The sequence below is a fragment of the Aplidium turbinatum genome, chromosome 18 (genome assembly GCF_918807975.1).
Source record: "Aplidium turbinatum chromosome 18, kaAplTurb1.1, whole genome shotgun sequence".
NCBI classification, from domain to species: domain Eukaryota; kingdom Metazoa; phylum Chordata; class Ascidiacea; order Aplousobranchia; family Polyclinidae; genus Aplidium; species Aplidium turbinatum.
In genome coordinates this window covers 10,669,466-10,691,309 of record NC_137489.1, presented here as the reverse complement: position 1 = coordinate 10,691,309, position 21,844 = coordinate 10,669,466, and the positions used below count along the sequence as shown (strand labels likewise).

The 21,844-nt window shown below is 37.5% G+C and overlaps 1 protein-coding gene across 1 annotated transcript; it reads left to right on the top strand.

Moving 5' to 3' along the window:
- Positions 1-5,050: 5,050 nt before the first annotated feature.
- LOC145787432 (uncharacterized) lies at positions 5,051-12,121 on the top strand. The gene is made up of 6 exons (XM_082599176.1): positions 5,051-5,191; positions 5,570-6,307; positions 8,764-9,098; positions 9,401-9,853; positions 10,115-10,600; positions 10,786-12,121. The coding sequence occupies exons 2-6, from the start codon at positions 5,623-5,625 to the stop codon at positions 10,975-10,977; spliced, it is 2,151 nt and encodes a 716-aa protein (XP_082455302.1). The 5' UTR covers positions 5,051-5,191; positions 5,570-5,622; the 3' UTR covers positions 10,978-12,121.
- The last annotated feature ends 9,723 nt before the right edge of the window (positions 12,122-21,844 follow it).

Here is a 21,844-nt window from a genome sequence, read left to right as displayed (position 1 = left end):
GAGTGATATTCACAATTTACAAAAATGCCTTTTACTTTATATAGCCTACTTATTTTCTCATTATCTTTGTCGCCATAATAGACAATAGCAAGAGATTTATTTTCAACAAACAACCCTAACCTGGCTAATTGAAAATATTCTGTTGTGAGTTGGACCATGAAGCGAAATCGTGGTAACTATTTTAAAGCTACATGCAAATAAGTTACTATAATGACTAATTAATTTAGTTTTGTGTGTCAACAGCAATTTCATAGCATCTTTTTAGAAAGTTAAACCCTTAGATTCGCCATTAAATGTAAACCTTGTTCTTTTCGTCGCCTTTTACTTGTCGGCTGCATTGTTGAGTGCTGAGAGCCCTTGTTTGACCTTCGAGAGGGCGCTGGTTCAAGAGCGTGTCTTTGGCAAGCTACTCAAAGGCTTGTCTGAAGGTGGACACGAAGGTTGATTTCCTTGCTTTCCCGTCCATTTAAAATCTTAATCTTCAACTACAATGTGGGGGGATACCACAACTAGTTTTTTTACTTTTCCTCAAGTACCCAAAGCTACTGCTTGGGCAATTAAAAGTATTTTTTATATTTATATCCTAGCAATTATGAAACATTTTTTCATGTCATTAGTCATCTTTTGAAAGACTAGCGACTAATACCAGACCATGTTTCACTATGTGTGAAGATTGATGTTAATAATTGAAAGTTACACGTGAAAGATTCTATGAGAACATATTCTCATAGAACATCTATGTGCATGTATTCTTGCAAGTCGTCAGATCCCTCCGGCATGCAACAACTCAGCAAGTGCTTCACCTCAGCATTTACATTTCAGCTACTATCCAAGCAAGTAAATGAGACTTTCACCTTGCATCGGACTTGCTTGATCATAGCTTGCTAAACTGAATATGCTGACTTGTGACATGTCATGTTGCCGCTTGCTCAATTGTTACTTTCTCAGTTTTATCATTTACCAAATTCAAAGACTTACTGAAATGTTGCAAGCTCAATATCACTTGCTTAACTGTTCTTTGCTCAGTTCACAACTATGCTGACTAGTAGAAGACTCATTCTTGGCTGTGGAGTCAGGCGAAAAAATGTACGACTCTTCTTGGTTTATGCAGTAACTGGCCGACTCCGAACACGCCAAAATCCCTCCGACTCCACAACCAGCCCTGTATTCTTGTTTCGTCTGTTCATTGAGTGTAATTTTTTGTAAACGAATTTGTTGTTTTTTGCTCACAGTTTACAGCATTTTTTGGTTGCTTGACAAACTGAATGGAGTCTAGTCAGTGTTGAAAGATTTGAGTACAAAAAATTACTGTTATTAACGCTCAAGAAAAACTGCAAAACTTTATATATACAGCCCAATGAACAGCCCATAGTTTAAACAATATCATCATTTATTTCATGTAACTTAAAACAAAATTTGTGGATAGATTTTCTCTGAGAACTTGAAAGACTTCTTTTATTGAGTTGGTTAGCATGTCAAACTCGTGCAAAGACAAAAAATAGATATTTCTGAACTCGCAATGAAGCTGGATTTCCTAAAGAGTTTGCAGCCACAAAAAGGACGATGTAAAGTCTGACACATCCAGTTTAGATTATGCATCAAAGCAAAAAAAGTTTAGCCTACTTAATGTTCCACTCTAAATTTAACTTCACGAAGGATGAGAAACGTCCTATGCGTCGGTTCATCATAAGCAGGTAGAATCTAGGATCGCGTGAACACCATCTTCATCATCAGTCGTCATCTCCGCCTGCAGCAGATTGCGCATCAACATGGGTTATTTGCTTCCAAGAGTGGCGATTTTGAGCCAACTCGCCCAGTGTCGCCAAGTTGAGTCCGGTCCATGATTGGATGTTGTCTTGCCATCGGTTTGGTTGTCTGCCACGTTTTCTTTTTCCTTCTACTTTGCCTTCTGTGCAAACTTTGCTGATTTCGAATTGTGATCTTTTAGTGTGGCCGAACAGTTTTAAAACTTTTGATTTTACAGTATTATTTCTGCAATTGGATGTGGTTTTGTCATAGTTAAAAGATCTTCTGTTTTCGTGTGGTCAAGTAGCCTTTTGTTGGTCATGCTTCTCATGATGTGATTTTGTTAGGTAAGTTAGTGAGTTTTTTCATTGTTGATGATGTCCAATATACGCATTCTAGACTGTACAGCACGACTGGTAAAACGTAGGTGTTGAAAATATTTGATTTCAGTTTGATTGAGAGTCTACGAAATTCGCTAGTGGGCCCTTATGTTTAGTGATGGCTCTTAAAAATAGGACAAGCAAGAGTTGTGTTATGAGCGCAAACTCTATCAATGTAGGGAAAAAATTCACATTAATCATTTAAGCAAAGCTGTTCTATGATTTTTTAGAAAAAAAAAGTAAAAAAAGTAATATTTGAAAAAAGTTTGGGAAGAACCAACGTTTTAACAAAGCAACATTTATACTGTAAGATAGATTCATCAAGATACACATTTTGTATGTAACCATACTTGCGACCATAGGTTGCTTTGCATGCAACCAAATTGATCAAATTAAAATTGAATTTGTGTAGAAAGTTTAGTTTAAAATTTAAGTTAGACTACAATTTCAAAAAACTTTATTTGCGATCACAGAAGGATTTCAATAATTTATTTCTTAAAATTTTGCATAGCCTAGTCGCTGTGGTAGGCCTACAGTATAGCCTTTCAGGAGGCTAAATCTCCATTAACACTGAAATTTATCAATTAAATTGTTAATTAACTAAGCTATTTCAGTGAGCAGTGCAGCTTACTTCGGAATACAAAAATTGTGAGACACAATTTTAGGACATTGTGAGACACAAAAAACTTTTTACTCCGTTAATCCGCTTTGTGAAACTTTACAGTTTACTTGCCGAAAGTCGCTGATTTGAAAGCAGTAAATACAACCTTGCATGATTATTTTACACTGTTGACTATCGAGCTTCTGTAGTGGCGTTTATGCTTTTCTAAACAGTCAAAAAACATTGAACAGACTAAAATGAGTGGGCCCCTAAATAGCCGTGCCCTTCTCCGGCTGGAGAGCACTGGGGGCGGTTAACACGGACGTAAATACGTATGCCTTTTAAATGTAAATCACTCTGCTTAGAAATTCATAAGTAATTTATAAATCAACTTTCGAGTGAGAAGTTTTACAGTGACCACAAAAGTTCATTGAAATAACTTATTTTAATGTTTGAGGCAAGCGAGATTTTTATTTGTTAATTGTTAAGATAACAGTTATATTTAATGATGCACTTCGTTTGAAAAGCGGGTCAATTATGCAGCTTGTTCTCTTCACACACACAATGAGTGATAAGAAAAACGTTTTGAAAGTTGAATGTTACTCGATATCCTTGTGTGTTTATTCAATCTTATTTAACGTTGATTTAACAAAAAATAAAGATTTTAAAGCAAGAAATCTGAGAAAGCAGGAATGGAGATAAGCAAGCAGAAGGTGTGAGGCGAGCTGTAAGTAAACATGTGAAGTGTCCGTAATTGTTTCTTGTTGGTCTGAAAACCGATTGACGAAATGCATCTGACCTTAAGTCGGTTGAAAGGTGCGATAAGACATAAGTGTTTGCGCATAATATCATTATCTCTTACCAGCGAAGGCCATTTTAACGACATTGTTTTAATCGGAAACGATTTGTTGACACATTTCACAGCGAGTTCATGTTATTTACAATCATACTTCACTATCTTTTTCAGACCTTTTCTACTACCACTGGAAGGTATTACTACTTTTTATCTGAGTGCAAAAACTTATGAAAAATCATTGTTTACTTCAACAAATATTCTTAGTTGTGTTTTTTCTTCAAAATACAACATTGGGAGCAAAATAGCTTTATAGGCAATAAAAGTTCTACAGAAATCAAAAGTCAAAATTCGTGTTAGCACCAAGATAGTTTAATGTAGCTTACCCTGTTAAAAATCTCCTCTGAAAAAATCTGATAAATTTCCTCTCTGAAGCATCACTCTAGTAAATATTTTCCCGGTAAAGCGTTGGAATTATTTAGTTGGAGGATATGTCATTTCATGGCCACCTAAAGATACGGCCTGATTTGTCACATTTTGCAGAAATTTCCAGGTTTTTCTAACTTTGGGCGAATGTTTAAATAAATTTTTCTAAAAATTAGATTGTTACGCTTTCTTTATTCCTTTCCCCAGATGACACAATAGGTTTTAACATCTTCACATGTTGAAAAACAAAGAAAATTTGATTTCGAAGATTTTAGTCAGACTGTTAATTTTCAATAACAGTCTGATTTTGCGTTTTTTAACTTAGTTTTTCTCATTTGCTACTGCTTCCCCAAGGCAACAAAAAAGTTTTATGTCCTTAGGAAACCGCAAAAAATAAAAACATCTCAAAAAATTTCAGTCAAGCACTAGCAGTAGCTGTAATCAAAATCTGCAAAATGTGACAAATCAGGCCGCATCTCCAGGTGGCCATGGTCATTTTTAGAATCACCAGAAAGAAATTGATATACAGTCAACCCCGCTTAATCGGACCACATCGGGACCAAGCCAAATTGGTCCGATTAAGCGGGGATGACTGTAGTACAGTATTTCTTTAGATGCAAACGGTGTTGTAATTATTAAAATGCAATATTTTAACCCCATCGTTTTGTTTATTCCACCGATAAAGTTCTACAACTCAAATGTCATATCCCAGAAAAATTTCTAATTTATGATCTGCAGTATCTTAAAACATCTTAAAATAAATCAACTAACCATTAACCAATGATGTTTCAATTTATGAATAGAAAAAGTAGGCTAACCCATGTTCTCTAATGATTAAATCTCAGATTGTGCTAATTTTGTATGCGCTAAATTAATTCTGCAACGCAGCTGTTTCAACCAGAAGTTTTTCAACCAAATAAACATCTCAATACTGCCCCAGCCAGTGAATCAATCCTTTTTTACATTGGTTCAACGTCAGGCGTTGAATCAATGGGGGCAGATACAAAAGCATCGCATTGTTATGTCACTATATCTACTGTACAACTTTAAAAATAATTGAAATTTATTTGATCAATGTGGAGAAGAAGGGTTGTAAATTAAATTCATGCACACATCATCTCAGTTTGTTTTTATTTGTGGCTATCGCAGTGAAAACGATATTGTCAACATAGAAGAGATCTAGAAAAAGGTGGAAGTGACAGAAAGCGAACGTTCAGAGTAAGACGTGCTTGGGACGGACTAATAGTAAGTTAAAACAAGTTGGCAAAGTCGCAACACTATGGCACGGTCGCAGAATTTAGCGGTTTGAAATTCTAAATAACCACCTGCGTCATTGAGATATATCAAAACAATTGTTCAAACCGAAGAAAAACAAAAAGGAAATAAACGACTAAGAAAATTGTGAAGCCTTTTTCTTGAGACGATTCGTAAGATCATAGTCTCTGGTTTACTGGCCAGATGTTAGATTGGCACCGTTGGAGGACGAGCCATAAAAGCTCTTAAACATAGTTAGAATAGTTGCATTCCTTCAGTGTTTAACCTGACAATCGTATTAGAAAATTTCAAAATTAATAAGTGTTTAGGTTTATTTAATATCTTTATGGAAATGTGGTTTGCACGCAGGTTTTTGATTGAAAATATTCTCAGAAAGACATAACAATTCGATTACCGACGACATGCGGTTGTGTTTATTAATTGTTTGTGCGCTACTTGTGTTATGCGACGCTCGAAGACATCGTAAATCCTCTCAAAGTTTAACGGGACCTCAAAGTACAAAATCCCGAAGATTGGAAAGACAGTCTTCCGATGATCTCAGCAATGCAACAAGAAATAGTGAAAATTCAGGAGAATTATCAATCGATGTTAGCTCTTTGCACGCTGTTAGCGATGATGTAGGAAGTCCTTTAGAAACTCCGCCAAGACGAAGACCAAAACATAAACAAAAACACAAAAGACAACGAAAAGGACGAAAAGGGAAAAAAAGAAGAAAACAAAATACCGCCACAGAAAAACACACGGAATCAGCGTTTCACACTTCCGACAGTTCACGCAGGGAATTGCTTCGTTCCACAATGAGGCATATGTTTGGATTTGAGCACATGGCTGCTCACCGTGGTTTTCCGGATTACCAAGAAAATGTTAAAGCTACTCTTGATACATCATCTGAATCTACAGAAACTAATCGAAGAAATATATTGAGTTCTCATCATCGCCAACAGAATGAAAACCCACACCGCATCTTGCCTAACCCACCAGATTTTATGCTGGAGTTATACAGAACGTATTCAGAAGACAAGAGCTTAATGCTGATAAATGCGCAATCCCAGGGAAATACGATCAGGAGCTTTTTTTCTGTAGCAGGTAAAAATTTCGAAAGCGCTTAGCTTAAAATTTTTTGTGAAAAGTTATTTAAAAAACATCTAGGCCTATAACAGCGATAAATCTCATTCGTTCATATGGTTTATATCTATAAAATAACCAGCCACCATATGGGGTTGCAGACATTGATTAGAACAAAGTCTGAACAATTATATTGTTTTTCTAAACGTCGTAAGATGGTAAGCTATTTTAGTGTTTATAATTAGTTGACAACTTAACTATTAAAAATATCATAAGCTGTAGGCCTAAATATTTCTAAGAGTTAGTTTTAGGCAAAAATTAAGTCAAAATTTTATTTTTAGTCAAAAGCATGTTTTACCGAAATATATTTGCAAAAAATTATTTTCTTGTGATTGTACATTGATTCGATTGATTCGATTCAAAATTTGGAGAAATGCCAGTTTGAGTTATATTTGCAGTGAACAAAGTGCAAATAATAGCTCATCTAAACCTGCACAAGATTTAAGCACACATTTCTAACTAACCTTTAAATAGTACCTAAAATTTGTTAAGTAAAATGTTTCAATGAAACAAGTAAAATTAAAAATTGCCCTACTCATATTTAATCTCCGTTTCAACAAATCTGGCTGTAAGTTTCGTTAAAACATAATAGTTGGCCAAACTTTCTTTAGCAACCAACTGCTAGAAGCCATAAATTTGTAGTTAGCGGTTTGGCTAATTTAAATGACAAATCGACCTGCGTAATACAATTGATAATTGCTTTAGACATCACAGGATTAAACACACCTACCCACCAACTCATCACACCGTTGAAAGATCAAAGGAAAGCGTTTACGCAGAGAGCAAATCATTTTTTTACATTGATCCAACGTTTGTTGTACGTTTGCCGAAACCAAGCAGTCACTTTTCAAAGTGAAAATTCTGCAGTTTTCACTGCCAGTTAAAATTTTTGATTGTATATAATTTTGCATAAAATTTTTTTTTTTTCGCATAAAATTTAGTGTTAAACACAGATGCTCAGTTCTGTGCTGTGCTAAGTTCTGTGCTATCTTGCTGTGCTAAGTTCTATTTAATGCAAAAGAAGTAGCTTGCTTGCTTTAAGATTTCAAAGTTTGCTCATTTAAAAACAAATTCTTAGCGCGTTGTTCAAATGTTGATATCTTTCTTACAAACATGTTCTGCATGCACTGCCGTATAGAATATGCTGTTCAAAAAAAGTTTTCGAAGAAAATTCCTTGATTTCGCTTCCATTTATTTTGACATTTATTAAACATCTTTGTGAGCGCGACAAAACACCAAATACAAAAAGGGCAAACTAAACGTGTGGCAAAATCCAAAGCCTGTGACCTGACGCGATACACCAAACTATGACAAGCCTATTCATTTTTGTTAAAAATTGGAGGTGTTTACAAACAATTCAAATTTTTTTTAAAAGAATTAAAGTTTGGTTTCGTTACAAAGTTATTTGTTATATTTCTTTTCAAATTGTTGTTTTTTAGTCAAGAGTTGTTGTTTTTTAGCGAAATTCGTTTCGAACAACCCCAAGTAGAGAATAAAATTGAACTGCTGTTGAGGTTAATAAATGCAAATAAACGTGTTTTCAAATGTTAACTACATTTCCCACGTTTGCTTGAAGATTGAACATCAAAAAATATTTTTATATGGTTGATACTAACTTAATATATCTTTTTAAACCTAAAGCAGGTGCTTTTACGGTAGGCTAACCAACATTTTATTTGTGACCAAGCCACATTCGGTTATTGTTGAAGAATAAGAAACGGAAAACATACCTTTTCTGGCACGTGTAACAAAATCGAACCAATTATTTATTCAGCTGAAAAATATACCTTGTATGTTTCAACAGGTGTAATTTCTGGCTTGATTCGTTTAATCACACCAAGCCAATTCTCACAAGACTGTCCAAAAAGTTTACAATATCTTGTCAATATCAAACTTAACTGATTTTCATAACGAAATTCGCAAACATGGCGTTGGCTATAATAAGCACCGTTTTGACAGCACTATAGCGGTGAAAAGCGAGATAATAGGCTTTTTGTCAGATCTCAGTAACAAAATTAATTTGGAACTACTTTCAAGTCATTGGATAGTGCGGAACACCTGCACTGAACTGCATTTGTAGTAACTTTAGTGCGAAGATTAGAAATCGTAATCCTCTTGTTGTCATTTTGTATAAAAAGGATGGTAATTTTGCAAATATTTTCAACAATCTGGGGTTTTGATAATGCAATTAGTCTACAAAGTCCATACAATAATTATAGGGTTACAGCTTTCTGCTTATGCATTAGTCTTATCAGATTAGAAGGGTTTGTGGCCACCTGGGCAGCTAAAATGCTAGGATTCCACCGGGTCATTTGTGCATTAGAAAATAATCGCACATCATATCTTTTGTTATCGCATGTTGGGTGACTTGTTTTTCTTTCCTTATTTGTAGTGAAAATCTGTTTGCCTTTTTGCAGGAGAAACGCCCAATAGATTGAGGGATAAAGGCAAACCGATGATCATCATACCTTATTCAAAAGTAACAAGGCCACAAGCAAATACAGCTGGGACAGCTAGCAGCCATCTGAGCATAAACCGGCAGAAAATGAGGGTGTTTGCATTTAATGTCACCTCAATTCCCACCTCAGAAAGCATTGTTGCCGGCGAGTTGAGATTAGACGGACTTCGTAAGGCTGCTTTGCATTCTGCGGGTGATCTCCAGTCGCAAAACCTTTCAAGATCAGGATGGTCCGCAGACATATCTGTTTACAAAGTTTCCGAACTCGGAAGTGGAAAAAACAGGACTAGAAACGTAAGAGAAGTTATTTAACGGTTTAGAAACAAAAAAATTGTTGACACTGTAAGCCAGGGCTTCCCAAACTATGGGTTGCGACCCTAAAGGGGGTCTCAAATCGCAATTTTAAAATCGCTAAACAATTTAAAAATGGCCATACAGTGAGTAGCTTACATTGGAAACCGCCACCAAGAGGTAGTATAAAACATTATTTTCTTACATTAAGTGACACAATAAAAAAAAAGTTTGCGAAGGTCTGTAGGCTATTCTTATGACACAGCCCTTTTTTCTTAAAATTAATTAATTTTTTTTTATCTCAGGTTTACCAAAGAGTCGGCCGTTTGATCACAATTCGACCATCAAGTTCTTTTGCATGGGTTGACGATCACATAGCACATCTTGCGTCAAAGGCGCGTCGACCCGGTCACATCCTCATCGTGAAATTCAACCACCGCGAAAACTTGTTGACGCGCCGAAGACGTCGTAGTGCGTCTTCAATCGACAATCTATCGGATGTTTCGTCGCTGGCATCGGAAGCTAACAGGCCTGGTCTGCCAGCCTACTTTGTTGTTATGGGAACGGATAGACGGAAAAGAAACAGCGATGTTAACCGCAATCATCGTTTTCCGTCGAAGTCGCTTTCCCTGACACCAATTTTAATTGTTTACTGCAACGACACAGAAACAATTGTACCTGCAGCAGATGAAATTCCTATCACAAATGGAATTTGGAGCACGCTGGGAAATTTAACTGCTGCTGATAAGAACAGGAGGGTAAGGGATGCTGTCGTGATTAGTGATGTGTGGCGTTTAGTTTATTTAAAACACTCTGGATGTGCAATTTGGTTAAAAGTGTGAAAATTTTTATGTATTTGCATAGAGTTTACTATGAACTTGCTTACTTAGTTCACAAAAGCGCCACAGGCTAATAGCTTTGTAAGTAGGAAATAGCTTACATTATAGCCTAGGTTGTAGCGTAACTGTTAACTTTAATTTGGTAAAACATGTTGACAAAGATGTAATAACGCTTTGCAGGTTCGCCGTTCAGCCAATCAAAGGCAAGCAGAAGCATCACTATTGCCCTCAAGTGATGATAATGGCAACGAACTTCCAGGGGAAGCTCATCGGAACGATAACAGCGCACGAGACACCACTGGGTATCCATCCATAAACAATAACGACCAAACGGAATTGCACGACGGAGGCCGATCTGAAAGACGAGTGATTCAACAATTACAAGACCGAAAAACATTGGCGCAAAGCAAAAAAGGGAAGAAGAGAAAGCGTGGACGAAGATGCAAAAAGGGACGAAAATCGCGAAAAGGAAGAAAATCGCGAAAATGTAGAAAAGAACAAACGGTTACAACTCCAGAGCCCGCTTTAAACCGTGCACAGCAAGTTTGCTCAAGAAAATCGCTTCATGTCGATTTCAACGACATTGGTTGGGCTGACTGGATCATATCTCCGAAAAACTTTGACGCATATTACTGCTCCGGACAATGTGAACTTAATACAATGAAGGTAGGCACATAACAATAGTTGTTTCCTTTAGTTTTTGTTAAATTTCTGTAACTTGTTACATAAGATTAAAAATACCGTTTATAGTGAGCCAAATCGACAGAAAAAGAGCAGGTAATGGTTGCGGTAAGCTACTAAGCTAGTAGCCTGCAATATCCGTTTATTCTAAACCAAAATATTGGTTACAGAAAATTGGTCCTTCAAATCATGCCATCATTCAAGCGTTCATAAAGTCGTTCGGAATCAACCCTGAAGTGCCTGCTCCGTGCTGCGTTCCCGAGAAACTCATGTCTCTCAGTGTGCTGTTCTTCGACAGAAACGACAACGTTGTCTTGAAAGTTTACCCTAACATGTCGGTGGAGACCTGCGCTTGTCGATGAGAGGAAGCAAAAAAGTACGTCATTGTGACGTCATGTCTCAGTTGGACATTCCGGTGAACGCGCGGCGAATTGAGAATCAAGAAGATGCAAGTCGAGGACTGACACAGAACAGCGATGCTAAAACTTTTTTTTCTTCTGAGCGTTACTCCATTTGTAGCCTAACTTTGTAACCGTTTTGTTGCAATACTTGTCTTTAATTTGTAAGAAGACATTTTTGTAGAGTAGACACAGACCGATGACAATTGAACAGTTATTTTTTTCTGTCAACAAAAATAATTTTAAGTTGGACGTATTTAATCAAACTTTATTGCTTTCAAACTAATAGTTTTCATTTGTAACAATAATATAAAATGTACTGAGGTATAGTAAGTAGCCTATTTCAAAATGCTTTTAATAATTACAATTTTATAAAAAACAATTATAACTTTTTGTATGTTGGACATACTTTAGGAATTATTTTTTGAAAATTTAAAGCAAGTTCAGAAGCTGAATTAAATTTATGTTATAAACGGTCAAAACAAAAAATTAGATTACAGTTCACTATGAACCGAGATGTTTAACTAAAACGTGCCCGATGATTGTTATTGAAGCGAAATAATTCTAAAAGTATGTTTTTCACTATTTTTTGTTGTTGTTTGGTTTCATGTAGAAGACATCTTAATTCCATTGACTAACAATGCGATACCTCTATTGCTGTTTTCTTTTTTTTTTTGTGATGAGATTCGTGTGACGGTGAATATTTTAAAATGCATTAAGTGAAAGGAATTTTTATTTGTATAAATGCAGATAATATCCGAATATATCAGCATGACCAGATCACACCTGTTTTTCATAACCGCATTCACAACAACACCTGTTAAAATACAACTGCACCGCGTTTTTACGAACTTAAGAAAAACAGTGATTGAGCCTTTGCGACACTCTATCAACGGAGAGATACACCAAGCGTTGTTGTTCACAGAAACGAAGCATGTTTTTTTGCTCTTCTATCACTTAATATTAAAATCTGTAATCTGTGTGAAATGAAATTTTTTTTCTTTTTGTAGTAGCCTATTGATTTTTAGCTGTTATTTTTATGTTTTTGTGATGATTACAAGTTGCTATAGTAATTATGCGAAATGTTGACCGTAAATAAAGTTCTAGAATGCCACTGGATGTAATGCTTATGTTGTCTTTAAGTTTAGAATAATGACCATGGTCAACTGCAGTTTACATTAACAACCTTGCAACAGATTCAGACTTTCAAATTTTTTGCTTTAACACTACCCTACAGTAAGTTATAGGAGTGACTCCTTTAACGACGATTCAAATCTGCGAGATGAGAAAGATCTAGATAATAATATTAGGAACAATTTCGCTAGACAAAATGCAGAACTTTTTTTAATATTGCCCCTTATGAACAGCAGTAAATATTTCCTATACATGCACATTGCACTTGCAACAAAAATGAAAAAGGTTCACCTATGCTATGCGAAGACATAGGTTTTTAAATATGGATAGGATTTTGCATGGGTAAAAACAAGCTTAGCTATATGTTTTTGTCAAGGTTTCGCGATGTTTTATTGAGTTATATGTTTTTGCGAAAGAAGTTGTGTTGACTTGAGGTATTGAAACGTTCAATACATTTTTAGATCTTAGAATAACCTACGTTTGGTTGATAGAGACTGATACTTGTTGATTTTAAATGGAAAGTGTTTTTTTCTCCGGAAAACTGCCATAGTTTGATATGTTCGTACAATTAAGCTTATGTGAAAGTTAATAAATGAATGGGTTATCAAATTAAAACTATCGAAGCCTTGTGACTTCTCGTTCTGATTCCATCAAAATCAGGATGTCTCCTTTCACAACCGCCTTTTTCTCACTGTGACCATTTAGCGAATTGTGTCATGAAGAAAGACGGCCCTGTGCAGTGTGCGCAACCTTTGCGGTCATAACTTTATCAGTGGAGTATTTTTCCATCTTGCAAGCTGAAGTTGGTTTAACTTCTTTCTCTCTAGCGACATCTCACGGTAAGAAATCGAATTGTTTCTCGGCAATCGAGTTTAGCAAGAATTAGGCCTACAAGTTATTTGGTTTGGTATTATATGGAGTGGATTTGTAGTCTGAAATGATAAGATTTTTCGCAGTCGGATTGGAATAGAGTCTAGCTTCATCTCAGACAACCACTTTATCTGGTCCAGATCATTGCCAGATCGGGTGAGAGAGAGAGACCTTTTATTTTGTCTGTTGCGACAATAGTACGGTACAATTATACACAATACGAATAAAATAGTATCATAGCTATCTAAATACCACAACAGGCAGGAAGTAGCGAAAGACTATATCAGTCATCGAGTCAGCTGCTTCGCAATCAATGAGATCAGATCTTTACCATCTGGACCAGATAAAGTGGGATGGAATAGACTAGGAGTGGAGTCGGAGTCTCAAAAACCACACTTCGCTCGACACTGCTACTCAGTTTTGGGCTGACGGCTAGAAGATCGCTTCTAAACATCCATCGGGCCTGCGTCAGTGATTTAAAGCTTCTACAAGCAGGAAAAACATATCAGAAGCTTTCGCAGTTCGAGGATAAAGATTAAAACCAACCAACCATGAAGATGTTGTAGGCTATCGCCTTTATTAGGGAGCTATGATCTACTGTAGCTTTCTTGCTTGTAGGCTACTTGCTTTTTCTTAAGCCTACTTGCCTTAGCCGATCAGCATCAATCAAAATTATTTGATAGACTGATCAATTGAATTAATTAGCAACTATAGACTACGGTACCATATTATCTCTGTCATGCCCAAACGCAACGCTTAGAGAGGGTAGTTAAAAAATCTGAAGCGACACACAGACAAATCATTCTCGAAATAATTAAGTCAACTAAATAACTTATCCAAATGTTTACAAATTTTATAAAAAGTATATCCCAATCCAATGTGCTCCAATATTGAAAGTAATGCTGCAAACGTATAACTTACAATATTAGCCTACAGTTAGCCTATATCAACATGCTCAGCTGAAATTGTAGCCTGCAAGTTTGGTTTATAAGATTTGAAAAACTTTTCAACTTATTTTCAACATCTGAAAATATGCAGAGGCTTGCCAATTTTATGAAAAATATATCCTAATCGAGATGTGCCAATATTGACTTTGAAAGTGATGCTTTAAACACATAACTTACAATATAAAAAGGTAAAGGTGAGTCCCATACTTGATCCATCGGGGGATGAAAAGATGAGGTTCTCAGTAGGCCTATACTAAGCCTTCCGCACTAACGAGAGTAGAGTGGCAAGTTCCTTTCTGTCGGCCGTCTTTATTACACTCCAGCTTAAGCAGGGAGCCGAACCAGGAGTGCATGGTTGGAAAGCGAGCGCCTTATCCGCTGCGCCATCCCAACTTACAATATAAAAATGTTATCAAGCTAAAAATAGAGTTTACAATATTAGTTTATAAAATTTTAGAAATTACTTTTAACTGATTAAGATTTTAGATCATTATGACAATTTGTATTTTGAAGTAGCCTACATGTAGGCCGGCCTATTATTGTTTTATTGATGTGAAATATTTTTTTGTATTGAGTTATTGGTAGCCTATTGACTATTGTTGTGCTTTCGCATTATTTGGGTGATAGGTAGGCCTACTGCATGGTAATTGACAAATTACATTTATCTTACAAGGTGTACCAAACTATTGGGAGCAGTGTAGAATTTTTAATCAGGTGGTCTATTCTTTGTACAGTAGCAAAAAATATTTCGGCACATTTAATTAGATTTTTTTGCACCCCCAAAAGCTAACTTTCCCCTATGCTTAACCTACAGCGACATTCCGGGCGCATGTAGATCTTTGGCTGTCATCCATGTTTTGCAAACAATTTCACATAATTATTTTTGTGGTCATTATACAATTTTTTTTGTTTATTTTTGCCGCCAAAAACAAGTTAAACTAAACTAGGTAGGCGGTGGTAACAAGCAGTCACAACACAGTATTTGAGGTTTTATTCTCAAAGATTAGCCAAATATTCGAGTAAAATAATCTTGAAGTGGTATCAATTTTCGAAGAACACTAATTTTATAAGTTGATAATAATGGTTTATTTCCCTTGATGGTGTACAGTTTTGAAAATTGTGAACGGTTTTCAACAACGGTAGTTTTGCTACGCTGTGTTTTTTCTAGAAATTTAAAGGACATCTGGCAACACCTTTAGTCTGAATGATTAAAATTAAAGTTAGGCACTTTTACATCACCCACTCGTCGAAGAGCGCCTGCTTTTCAATGTGAAATTGCTTTGTGTTTTGTTTAGTCACAATTTTCCTTATAAACTCCATTGATTGCAGTCATTAAGATCCTTCTTGCACTCAGTTCAGTTGCAGAAGAAAAATTAGTGTTAGCAGAGGGTGGGAATCGAACCCACGAAATCGAAATTATTGCTCCTCTGCCCTAACTATTAGGCAACGGTGGTTGTGGCAAAGCATTCAGTTAAATTTCTTTGTATCAAAATTTTTCGATCAGAATATCACGTGTCGAGTCACATGACTGAAATCAGCTGATTCGCGAGTGAACATGTTACGCATGATTGCGTACCTCTTCGACGAGTGGGTAATGTTAAAGCATAGATATCTTATATATAGATATGCAACTCAGTGGTGCGTAACGATGTTTGAAGGCTAACAGCGTAGCTATGGCTGTATGCATTGACTTCAAACTTGGCACAGCAAAACAACTTTATTTTTAATATATTTTTTTGGTTTTTGTTTAAATAAAACTTTCTTCGTTTTCAAGTTGACGTATGGATTACTTGTGATGACGTCACATTCTCGTTCCGCTTGGACTGCTTTATGGAGATTCTGGCGATTGAAAACAAATCACAGTCACAGAGGGTACCTCTAAATACCCATTGTCAGGCATTGTCGGGCATTGTCGGCTTTTTGGAGGGTTGTGGAGCATTTTCAGGGGTTGTCGAACATTTTCAGGGGTTTCAGGTGTTGTAGAGTAGGCTAACTACTTTCAGGCATTGTTAGGAATTTCTAGGCATTGTGTAGGATTTCCAGGCATTGTCGATCATTATCAGTGGTTTACAGGCTTGTGAGGCATTGTCGAACATTTTCAGGCATTATCGAACATATTCAGGGGTTGTCGAGCATTTTCAGGGGTTGTCAGGCATTGTAGAGTAGCTACTTTCAGGCATTGTTGGGAATTTCCAGGCATTGTCTAGGAATTCCAGGCATTGTCGATCAATATCAGTGTTTGACAGGTTTGGTAGTCATTATGGAACATATTCAGGAATTGTCGAACATTTTCAGGGATTGTCGAGCATTTTCAGGGGTTGTCAGGCATTGTAGAGTAGCTACTTTCAGACATTTGTTGGGAATTTCCAGGCTTTGTCTAGGATTTCCAGGCATTGTCGATCAATATCAGTGTTTGACAGGTTTGGTAGTCATTATGGAACATTTTCAGGGATTGTCGAGCATTTTCAGGGGTTGTCAGGCATTGTAGAGTAGCTACTTTCAGACATTTGTTGGGAATTTCCAGGCATTGTCTAAGACTTCCAGGCATTGTCGATCAATATCAGTGTTTAACAGGTTTGGTAGTGATTATGGAACATTTTTAGGCATTGTCGAGCATTTTCAGAGATTGTCGAGCATTTTCAGGGGTTGTCAGGCATTGTAGAGTAGCTACTTTCAGGCATTGTTGGGAATTTCCAGGCATTGTTTAGGATTTCCAGGCATTGTTGATCATTATTAGTGGTTGACGGGTTTGTCAGGCATTGTCGAACATTTTCAGGGGTTGTCTAGCATTGACAATGCCTGGAAATCCTAGACAATGGCTTGAAATTACCGACAATGCCTGACAATCCCTGAAAATGCTCGACAACCCCTGAAAATGTTCGACAATCCCTGAAAATGTTCGACAATGCCTGAAAATGTTCCATAATGACTACCAAACCTGTCAACCACTGATATTGATCGACAATGCCTGGAAATCTTAGACAATGCCTGGAAATTCCCAACAATGCCTGAAAGTAGCTACTCTACAATGCCTGACAACCCCTGAAAATTCTCGACAACCCTTGAAAATGTTTGGCAATGCCTGAAAATGTTCTATATTGCCTAACAACCCCGTCAACCACTGATAATGTTCGACAATGCCTGGAAATTCCCAACAATGCCTAAAAGTAGCTACTCTACAATGCCTGACAACCCCTGAAAATTTCCGACAATGCCTAACAAAAAGGCTGTCAACCATATATAAGTAAGTAAAGACCTTTTTTGGAGCTGTAGTTCCAGGACAAGCTGAAGTTTTATTCAATTAATCTACTGAGTGTTACCAAAATGAAAGTTACTGCTGGCTACCGAAAGCTGTGCTACAGCATTTGGTAGCCTAGTTATGGTGTGTACCAAACATTAAAATTGTCTTAGTTTGGCGGTTGGATCCGTGATGCTAATGAAGCTGTCTCAGCAGGTGGGAGGATGCCCCCTGCCCTCAAATTTTCTCTGGATGAGGGGCAATGGTGCCCTTTTAAGGTCATGTAAGCTACTGCAAATAGCCAAATTATAGGGCCTATAGCCTACAGTAGGCCCACACAAATTATCCCGTGGACACATTTTATACTTTGCAGCAGATTGTGATGCTATGAATGTGAAATTTACCTTTCGTTTCTTGTTCAAGCTATTGCAATTATTCATCTGTCTCACATTTCGACTTTCATGGCAAATAGCGGGAAAACGAATGAGTTGCCCAGCATTATCGCTATATCTCATCCTAAAACTCTCGTCCTAAAATTGTTCCGGCGCCCCTCTATCTCAGGTTTGTAAACTGCCTACAACAAGCTTTAATGAGTCACTGGAAATAAGCTTAAATGAAAGTTCCAACGATCATGAAACAGAAGTTGCATAACCTACGTGAAAAAAGATTATTGTCTTGATATTTCATAGTAGGCTATTCTGTGAAAACTTGAAATATACGCCAAACAAAATATTCCAAAGGAGCTCAAAAGCCACCACTCGCCAAGCCCAAACCGTACAATAATAGCCTACCATAGATACGCTAGCCAAGCTGGCAACCTTGATTGTTGATTGTGTCCATAAAGTCAGTCGAGCGTGACGATAATTCCACGATTGCTGAGTTGCATATCTATAGGTTAAAGTGCCTAGCAAAATTAAAACAACTGTGAGCTAGGGCAGGCGCCAAAAATTCGCGTTAGACGCGCTTTGTTTGGCTGGCGCCTAATTTGGCTATTTAAAAAAAAAATACAGTAACTTACATCTTTTTATGTAAAACTTGTATCATGTTTAGGATTTTTGCCTGATTCGTGGTTCTTTCATTGAGGAGCAGAGTTTTAAAAGGCCTCGGTCAGGCAGGGTTACCAATTTGGTACAAAGATGCTAATTTTCATAAATGTGAATGTTTAGGCTTTAATATCTGGCAACCTAAGTGATCCAGGTTTCCATGAAAATGCAGTAGATATCAGTTCAGTTTGTTTTTATTTCTGACCATCACAACGAAAAACAATATTTGTCAGACATAGCAGGGGTCTAGAAAAAGGTAGAAGCGACAAAATGCTGATGCAATAACGCACATTATGTCAAAGCAGGATAATCAGTTTAAAATATGGTATGGTCGCAACCAGTGGCGTACGCAGGATTTTCTCAAGGGGGGGGGTGGCATTGACAGTAGCGTAACCAGGAATTTTGAAAGGGGGGTTTGACGACCGGAGAGCAAAGCCCGCCGGCGTTTTTGCCTAAGAGGATACCCAGCGGTGGGGGGTTTGGCCACCCCCAAAAAATTTTGAAAAATTACTTTGAATTTGGTGCATTCTGACAGCATAATTTTCAACAAAAGTGTGGGTATGAATCAGGGATATCTATAACTACGGGATTGGAAACTCTATTCAGTGCTATAGGCCTACATCAGTAGGGTCATCACATTACTACGACTACAGAAAGTTTAACAAAATAAAATGCAGACTAAAAGATATACAAATTTCGATTTTACAATAATAATACAAAATGTACCGGTACACTCATATTAAAACTTAATTGATTATAAAAGTACATTTATGCTGCTAGAAAAAAAACAATGAATCTAAAAAATGAATGAATGCAACGAGTTCAAAAACCGCCTACTGTTGTTCTTTAGCATTTTGCGTACTGCAAATAGGATCAGAAGTAAATGAGGAGTGTTCAGCAATCAGTGAAATATGCTGTTATATCACCAACTTATTCACAGACCAATCCAGTACGAAATCAATACATTTACGATTGGTCACAGCGGTAAACCATAATCTCTTCGTGGGAAAATTGTAACATAAAGTTCCCGGATCCGTTTGTCTGCATGTAGTGACCGAAAAAGAAACACTCCTCGAAATGTCTATTCAATAAGTGTATTCCTGTAAAATTAGCCCGCGGCTATCGAAATCGAGATGCAACGCCGTACACCTCTAAAAACTGTCACTACAGAACAGATTACTTGGATAAAAGACGGAGAATTTGTCCAGCTAGCAAGCACCAAATAAACCAGTTAAATGTGCGACCGACTTCCAACAAACAACTTCAAGAATGAATCAGAAAAATTTGTGATAACTCAAAGGCACGTCAGCAGTAGTGTGACGCAATATTTCATGTTTAAACAGGTTTCAACTGAAACATGTTTAAACAGGTTTGACACGAGTCTTACGAACGATGGTGCAATTTTGGCACATGTTTTAGGAATTTCCATGACGTAATATTCAGTAGACTTGAACGGTTTTTATATGACGTTTGATTAGGTGAACAATTGTCTGGAACATAGTGGCCCCTAGTTATGGCAGTCTGACATGGCATAACTAAAAAAGAATTGACGACAATTGTGAGCCAATGAATAAAAACACATGATACACAAATTGTTCAAATCACTCACGTTTAAGTTAATACGCAAATACAAAGGGCATGCAAAGAATGAACAGCAATAAGAATAAACACGACGATACATGAAATTGGTACCATAGGTAGTAGGTACACGCAAAAAATGACGCTACATACAATGGTTGCGATAATAACCGACTGTTCTGGGCTCAGACAAGTGTCGGCCACCGCAGACAAAACCAGGCTCAAACCCTAACACTTAGGTGTTCTTTACGGGGGCGAGGCACGAAATATCCCTCAACACATAGTCTACTTTCACTTTCCCCGTACTGTCATCATAGTTGCAGACGGCAACTTTAGCTCTACGAACCACAGGCTTCCCTTTCCTAATTTGTGGAACTACCTCATGCACCCTCCCAAGTTGATACTTCCCACGTTTACCAATGTCCTGGAGAGAACCTACCACTACAAGTTGACCAGGCTCCAAATTCTCGGCCATTTTTAGCCATTTTTTCCGGCCCTGAAGACCTGGCAAGTAAAAATCGATCCATTTACTCCAAAACTGCTGAGAAAGTGACAAATTGAACCGATAATCCCTTCTTAATTGGTCACGATCATGTGGTTGCCCAACAGCACAGTATGGGTCTAAGTATGGGGTCAAAAGTGAAGCAGGGGTGATGACAGTAAAATCCCTAGGGTCGTCACTCAAAGGTACCAAAGGGCGTTCGTTCACGATCCGAACGGCACTGCCTGTGTACGTAAGCAGTTCAATAAAATTGGACTTACGACTTGAAGAGTTCAAAATGTGAAAAAATGCAATTTTAAATTGTTTAACCATTGCCTCCCAGGCGCCACCTTGCGCCGGAGCATACGGAGGTATAAATTCCCAGTTTATCTCTCTCTGTCTCAGGACGTTGTGAAATTCAGCTGATTCTATCAACTCGGGTAACTTCTTAGATGCTGCCTGAAAGGTACTTCCATTATCGGAATAGATAGCATTAACCTGCCCACGTAAATCTGTAAACCTTGTAAAGGCAAGTAAAAAATCACTCAGCGACAATGACGTAACCAGCTCAACATGAATAGCGCGAGATGCCATACATGTGAACAAGAGTCCCCAAGCTTTTTTGTGACTTCTACCTTCAACAAAGGTTAAAGGTCCAAGATAGTCTAAGCCGCAATCAAAAAAGGGTTTCCTATGCGCAGTTGTGCGAGACAAAGGTAAATCAGACATGAGCTGCCTTATAGGCCGTGCTTTCTCAATCGCACATACACCACAATCATTAAGGTACCTCTTCACGGAGGCATTACCATTAGCGATCCAAAACTTCTGTCGCGTAGACAACAAAGTGTGCTGTACTCCACAGTGCGCATTTCCATTATGATGCGACAGTACAACAAGCCTAGTGAAGGGGTGCTTCGAAGGCAAAACAATCGGATGCTTTGCTTCAAGAGAGATCTCGGGAGAATTACTTAAGCACCCTTCAATGCGGATTACACCAGCGTCATCTACACAAGGTCTGTACTTTTTAAGTGAACGTAATTCTTTCAAGCGTTCCTTCTCACGTTGCGAAGCGCCAACACTACCTCGCTTTATCACTTCCTCAAGGGCATCCGGCGATCGTTTGGTGATTAAATGTACCACATCGCCATACACGCTCTTCTGAACAAACTTTACAGCCAACTCTGAAGCACTGTTAAGATAAGATGCATCCAGTTTTGGCTTCACAAAGCTACGCTTTCTCGTTTTACAGCACAAAAATTCAACAAAAGCAACCAAATAAGCGATTCTCTTTTTCATAACATACAAAGAAGGTGCGGCCTCGATCAATCTGTGAAGACCACCCTGTCCAACGTCAAGCGACTCCTCTTCGTCACGAAGATATAGGCTATGGACAGGTACTGGAGTGGCATTTTCTACAGATGGAATTTCGTCACACTGGTAGAGAAGACTAGAACCATTTAACCACAACTCTCGAAATTCTTTCTTTGTAATAAGATTTGGCCTTGTGCCAACATCAGCTGGGTTCATATCGGTAGGGCAA

Excerpts from the sequence above, each read along its gene's own strand:
- LOC145787432 (XM_082599176.1), top strand. The coding sequence starts at position 5,623 with ATGCGGTTGTGTTTATTAATTGTTTGTGCGCTACTTGTGTTATGCGAC. Across the intron at positions 9,854-10,114 it reads CTGCTGATAAGAACAGGAGG|GTTCGCCGTTCAGCCAATCA; the intron begins GTAAGGGATGCT and ends AACGCTTTGCAG. Across the intron at positions 10,601-10,785 it reads GTGAACTTAATACAATGAAG|AAAATTGGTCCTTCAAATCA; the intron begins GTAGGCACATAA and ends TATTGGTTACAG.